Source organism: Echiichthys vipera (assembly GCF_963691815.1).
Source record: "Echiichthys vipera genome assembly, chromosome: 21".
In the NCBI taxonomy this organism is placed as follows: Eukaryota; Metazoa; Chordata; class Actinopteri; order Perciformes; family Trachinidae; genus Echiichthys; species Echiichthys vipera.
The window spans coordinates 14,561,666-14,568,933 of record NC_139846.1 but is presented as its reverse complement, the minus strand read 5'-3'; the positions used below and the strand labels follow the sequence as shown (position 1 = coordinate 14,568,933).

General features: G+C 38.2%; 1 protein-coding gene across 1 annotated transcript; it reads right to left on the bottom strand.

Annotated features, from left to right (window-relative positions):
- Nucleotides 1-2,123: 2,123 nt before the first annotated feature.
- On the bottom strand, nucleotides 2,124-6,211 carry gdap1 (ganglioside induced differentiation associated protein 1; the record flags this gene model as incomplete). Its single annotated transcript, XM_083935818.1, has 6 exons — nucleotides 2,124-2,476; nucleotides 2,651-2,765; nucleotides 3,457-3,551; nucleotides 4,011-4,181; nucleotides 4,679-4,871; nucleotides 6,053-6,211. 6 exons carry the CDS (start codon nucleotides 6,209-6,211, stop codon nucleotides 2,124-2,126), a joined length of 1,086 nt encoding a protein of 361 aa, XP_083791944.1.
- Between the last annotated feature and the right edge of the window lie 1,057 nt (nucleotides 6,212-7,268).

Below are 7,268 nucleotides of genomic sequence, written 5' to 3'. Positions count from 1 at the left end.
AACACACCTGTATTCACCCTCTGTCTGAAACGCTCTGTTTTAGCGCCTGTCTCTTTAAGACCCCCTCCTGCTTTGATTGGTCAGTGTTTCTGGGTCTTCCACATCAGTGCTCTCTGCATCTCTGCCATTGCAGCCGGGGAATGACTAGCTGCACTTACTACTTGTGTATTGTATAGTTGTGACATCATAACCGTACAGCAGTCCTGACGGCTCGTTTAAAGGCACGATTTCTGAAAACGGGCTGTGTGCATTTTTCCGTGGATTCAGTGCTTTAATACTTTCACATATGTATATGCACATATTTCACGTATACAGCACCTTGACCTTTGTAATAAAAAAGACATGGAAATCTCACCTATTAAAATACGGGACCTTTAAAATCACTAACTGTTGTCTTTTGATAGTGTTTCTGTTGTGAATATACACAACATATCCGGTCTTCACTGAATGTTTTGTAGAGATATATAAAATGGTACTTATTTAGAATCACAAACTTTGTCTCTGAAATACAGAAGGATTTTAACATTTGCACTTTATGACCTTGACCCTTACCCCTCAAAATGACACCTGTATGATATAACCTTGTAGCAAAAATGATGTCATTGTGGTTGATATTTGCAGGGGTACGATTTTCCAGAGCTAACACAGAAGTATGAGGTTATGGTACTCTGACAGCTTGCCTCACATGTGGCTTTAACACGAGTGAGGCATTTCTTTGACAGCTACACTACCCAGCCTTCTGTACGCTGAAAACAAAGGCCAGACTTTGTTGAAAGGTCTAGCATGTGTCTGTGTTGTGTGAGGCTGAGCTCACGTGAAAGAGAAGTTGAAATCAAAGCTGAACATGTGTTAAATGTCAGTATTGGCCTGCAGGTTCTGACTGGTAAAACAAATTACTGATGTTGTTGACTTACATCCAGACCCTGGGGAACATGATTAGTCTTTAGATCTTTCCGTTTAAAACCTTTATGATATATGATAGTCTGTTAAATGACGCTGAGTTGTGAATTTTTAATGCCATTCTCAATTGTCTTTGATTGACAGGAAACAGGACAGATTGTTGAGAGCAGTTTAATTTCACACAGATGTTGAATAGGATGGCCTGGAGAAGATGTAAATGAGATTGGAGAAGCATCCATTCAACATTAGAGATTATTTAAAACAATTATCTATCAGTCATACAATAAAACATGAGCGGACGCCTTGGTCAAATGTAGACACAAGCTTCGATGTACAGTGTGTTAACTTCTGGGCTGATCAGTTTGATAAATGTTGGCAGACTTGGTCACAGAAAGCAGGCTGCAGGCTTCGTGTGTACTTTTTGAAATGTCTAACATGCAAATATGGACAACAATGAAATATTAAAAGACAAAGCACATATTAGGCAAAACATATTTGGCTCTTAATAGTGATTTAAGTTCACCATGCAGGTCTTTCTGCAAATACTGACAAAATACAGTACAGTATGAGAATGTACTGTATATTTGTGTCAAAGTTATGCTACAATTTCATGGTATACAGTCAAAAGTCCACATTTCAGAAAGGAATAGTACATTCATGTGCTATTTTAATATATATATATATATATATATATATGTTCTATATCTTTTTTAATATCTATATATTTTTTTCTAGATTGCTATTTGCACTCTTTCCGACTTTGTGCTGCCACTGCTGCGCAACAATTTCCCTTGGGATGAATAAAGTTAGATTTTGTCTTATTAAAAACAAACTGCTCAGCTAAAAAAATAGTCAGACCACTTTATTTCCTCTAATTTATTCGCACCCACTACCATAGCATAAATTGTGAATACACTGTTGTTCGGAAGCTGACTCTTAATATACAGAGTTACAACTACAAGATATGGTACATGATCTTATGTAATGCAGCGGTTTTGGGAATTATTTAAAATGCATTTTGTGCAACCAGCAACAAGAAATCAACAGAAAACAAGACAGTTAAGTTTTGTTTCAATTATTGTTATTGTTATGTCTGCTATATGATCAAATTCCCCTATGCACTTAAATCATGATGTCTTCAACACTTTTCATATTTTTCTGTGTTTATCTACCTTCCTGTCCCCAATTCCGTCCCAAAGCAACTCAAACACTTGTTGGCTCCCTCAGATGGAAACAGTCAGCCTCTTCTTCATGTAAAGAAAAGCAAGGTATGTTGCTCCTCCTAGAACGCCTATCAACAGAGTGGTGCCAAGAATTACCGGTGCGTTCTTCCTGGCCACGCGGAACGCCACAGGAAGGACAGCAGAGATCAGAATGTTGTTGACATGGCTCAGCACTCTCCTAAAGGCTGGGCGCTCAACCACACGCTCGTAGTATGTCTCCAGGTTTACACGGTTACCGTTGCCCCAGAAGCGGCGGGAGAGGCCGAGGAACTTAAGGCGGTGTAAGGTGACTGCTAGAGAGACGTCGGCCATGCTGAAGAACTCCCCACACAGCCAGAGCTGACTGCCTTCTTCTATGAGTGGAAGAGAAAGAGACGAGGAGTAAGTAAGAGCAACAGATATCATGCAAAATGCTACTGCCATCAAATTTTAAGTGTGTTTCAAAAGTCACCTACGTGTGTTAATATACAGTAATTGCACCAATGCAGTCAGTGGTTGCTAAGTAACAAGCGATTGTGGTTGTGTACCTGGCGTTTCCTCCACCCTCCTCTGCAGTTCTGTCTCCACCTGGTCCATCACACTCTCCAGTTCATCCAGAAGCTTCTTCAAGTACTTAATGTTGTCATGGTCCAACAACTTTGACTGCCGAAACATTTTCATATAGAAATGCATCAGTGCACATTTACATCAATTATACATGCAAAAAAAGGTTGAAAATTTCCAGGCTAGCCACCAAAGTGTGTAACACATAGAAGGATATGCCTTAATTTTATGCCTTTTTAGGCTAATCCTTCTGCGGCATCTACAAACGTCTATAATGTTGTTAGTGATAAAAACAAAACAAAAATGTTTTTTTTTACAGTTTATAGGAATTAAATGTATGTCTGTTAGCATGGTGTCTGTCTGTCCATCTAATAGTATTGAAACCAACAGGTTTCATTAATAACAATTGAACTATTTCAAATGTGTGATTTAAGCATAGCTTAGCCACACCAAGGATTTCAATAGAGTCAAAAGCTGAGTTGGAAGTTACGGCTCCATTGCTTAGCTAGTTTAGCAGTTTAGTTGTGGTTTTTTTTGTTTTGTTTAGTTGACTTCTGTTACAGATAACAACATATCTGGGGAAAAATAAGAAAATAAACTTAGTTTTAGCTTTCACTAAGGCTAGCCAAGACTACCATATCTATATAGCTAGCTAGTTTGTGCGCTTGCTTTAGCTGTTAGCTGGTCCAGATAGTCCTTATTTGATCAAGATCAAGTATGTAGTGTTTGTTGCTTTTTTTTGCCCCTGTAGAGTGCAAATGCTCTTGAATGGGGCAAATCCATCACTTACTTTCAAGCGCCTCTGTTTTGCTACATAAGCATCTTTAAGCTCTGGGTTCTGCTCTGCCAGTTTCTTGAGCTCAGACTGTGTGTTCCCGATCTGTGCTGTCCCACAAAAACACAGAGACAATTAATTATATTTTCATTTAACTTCTCTTATTACAAAACTTTAATGTGGAAATGAATAATTGAACACAGAGATCCATTACGATAATATTAGACTGTGTGTAAGTGAATGTCTGCTTTCCTTTCATGCAACATGTCACTCTCATTCACAATAGCAGTAGCCTAAATGTAAAGCATGCAGACAAGAATAAAAGGTGTTCAATTAAATAGAACATATAAAATTTGAGTTTGAGTTTCCTGAGAAAAATCTGTGCGGTCTTCGTAATGCTTTCTTGGCGTGGAGTGAGATCTCCGTGGAATATTTCCTTTCCTTTTCTTATAGTCTCTCAATAGTATTTGGTGAATTTGGCAAAGTGGACACTGTTATGTGTGTGTGCATAAATACTGTAGGGACAAAGCTTTATAAAACTACTTTGAGTGCATCTCAGTGTGTCTTACTTCGTATACATGTGGCAGCATATGCTGGTATGTGAGAGTCCACTGTGATCTCAGGGTGGAGGATGCAGCCGTGTGTGTAGGCATCCATCTGCAGTGAGTCCAGCAGCTCTCTATAGTGCTGCACTCTGTGATAGTATGTACTGCCCTCCTCAGGGATCAGCTTGGGAGTGCCTTTTGGAGACAAGTAATGAGAGGGAAGGAGCAGTGGCGTAAGGTATCACGTTGTTTGCTTACAACTTTTCTCAGAAGGGAATCAAAGGTGGTTTTATACACGAGGAGAATCCACAAGGGTTAGGAAAAGTAATGTACTTAGTGTTTAATCATTCAACAGTAGGTATTTTTACACGTCATTTTTTCATTAACTTAAATAGTTTAATGCTTACCAGATTTTCTCTTGTTTTAAGATGACTGGATGAGAACAAAACTATCATGGTCAGTGCAAATCAAGAAAAATGGGAAAAATTGAAAATGAATGATTGAAAATCAACAAATGCACAATACAAAATGAACAACAGATAAAAATTAAATAAAAACAAAAGAAATATTCAACAAAAAATCTAATGTATGAAAACAAGTGTACCTCAGTTGAATGGGAGCTCATCTTGAACTTATCCAACCCTTATTTACTCTATTAAAACAGTTAACACAGAGTTTTTATCTAGTCTCACCATCATTGAAACTCTGCTCCAGGTAGTCCATGATCTGTGTTGGGTCACAGATAATATTTTCATTGTGGACTAGGACTGGCACCTCACCAGTGGGGTTCAGATGCATGAACCAGGGCTCGTTGTGTTCACTGAGCGGTAAGCTCACATCATACTCCTCACAGTGCAAACCTTTCTCTGCTATGGCCAGTCGCACCTGCAAAACAACATGTTTACATATTGCAGTGCTTATACCTTGAACTATAAATCATTTCATTTGCTTTTGCCTTTTTATCAAAAAGATCAAGTATCATAGTTTCTGCCCTTTTGCAAAGTTTGTTCTGGAATCTGCTAATACATTTTTGTTGTTTTTGTTGTTTTAAAAAAGGCGTGAGTTACATTGCTCTTGTTATAATACAATTACTGCCACCCAGCTAGCCTGGCTTAAAACAAGAGACACACTTTTTTGTGGCCCCCAAACCCCCACCAGAAAATGTATGTCCCACGTAAGAATATATTTCCTCTCAGTATGCGTAAACCACATGTTATGACAAAAAAGGTTACATTCCAATCCCACTACCAGCTTAAATAATTGTCATTTTAACAGAAGTAAGGACAAACACATTAACACAGTGGACAAGAATATCAAAAATGCGTATCAAATAAAGTACATAGATGCAGTGTTTACAGGATTTCTTGTTGTTTTCATGTACTGATTGGAGTCAGACTAAAAGGATGCTGATTGGCGTACTTAGATTTCTAAATATGTCTCTGTTTATTTAAATATTAAATCTCACTCTTTTCATAAGGAAGTCTCACAAACTACAAATCTTCTTTACCCTGGAATCAGTTCAAGCAGATTCTGTTTGAATTTAACATTTAACAGCCTACTTCAGGGGTCAAGGGAGTTACAAAGCAGAGGAGGCCAGATCAGAGCTGGGCCAAGGACAGAGAGGGCCAAAGAGAGAAAGAGAGATTTTTGATTAGGCATGAGGGGTTTCTGATCAGACTGGCATTAGGGGTCGAATAGTGTCCCCTTCTTAAAGATGAGACACATGGGCCAATACCCTATGAAAGGGAAAGCTACATTTATTTGGAAGGATAATACAAATGAATGATCCTAAAAGATTTATTTCCAGATTTTGTGACCAGATATAATGTCACGACAACAGAGAATATTTTTGCAATAAACTGTAAGTTTCTTCTCTGAGGATAAAACGTTTTGGCCAACATGAAATCAGTCTCCACAGGTAACGTCAACGACTGCAGCATATCTCAATATCTACGGTCTTCCTGACGCGCAATCAACCACCAGAAGGGTTTGACGAGCGCTCCAGTCAGACCTCTGGTCGGGGAGCTGTCCACTGAACGGTGGTGCTGAAACGTGAAGACACTCACCTTCTGGGAATTCAGAGACTGCGTCCAGTGATAAAGCGTTAATTTGGATTCGCTTTGTTTTGAGACAGTAGCACATTCCTGGTGTACATCTTGCTGCGGTTCCCTCTCTATGAGAGCTGTTTTCTCATCCTGGGACTCAGGGCTGTTTTCGGACGCCATTTTATCTGTTAGTATGTTAGGGGACGAGTGAGGACGGCACACCATATCACGGTCAACTAAGTACACCCCCTACTGGCTCGGAGGAGAAAAATAATCTGCTTCTTCATTTGAATAGAATTTCGAGAAAACTGTCAAGAAAAGAATAAATATATATATATATATATATATATATATATATATATATATATATATATATATATATATATATATATATATATATATAATTTATTTTGCGACATATATTTCCAGTTTAAATCTGGCGTTACACATGTCTTCCTCCTTCTAGTTCTAGTTCTTCTTCTTCTCCTTTCTTGTCATCATAGCCTTGTTGTCGTTGTTACTTCTAGGAGTGGGCTGTACATTGTGTATGGTACTATAGTAATGTAGTATATTCGACCATTAGGTTATTTTAATTGTCTTAACTAACCATTGTTTCACTATTATTCCTACTGAGCAGTTTGAAGTTTTATTTATTTTCACAAAGGGACAAGGCATATTGATAGACATTTTTTAAAAACAAAAATAAATATGTAAATATACAGGATTATAGCCAAAGGCTAATTTCCATCCGCAGTCCCTGACAGGAAGATGTCCATAAAATAAATTCAAATAAATACAATACAATACAATACATTAAAACAAATCAGAGTAAAACATTATAATATACATAATAATAACAGATTAGCAGCAGTGGACAAATTAAACTTACCCCAGCAGTAACATTACACAGTTTTAACTGTAATGAGTAGTTTATACTGACTACACTTTTCACATTACACAGCTCAACACTTTTCTTTATCGTACCATTCCAGCTATGCAACCCCAAAGTAATTTCAGTCAAAAGCAACTGGACTTGGTTATTTGTCTAGGAAGACGTTTCACCTCTTATCCAAGAGGCTTCATCAGTTCATGTACGCATCTGACCAGGCTGGGACTGGTCCAACTAACTGGTGTGGAGATCCAGGTATTTAACCTTTCACAAGGCCAATGATGTCACTGGAACCCTTTGTGCTCCAAGTGCCCACTACCATCGTTAGAGTGGCAGTTGTTGGTGGGA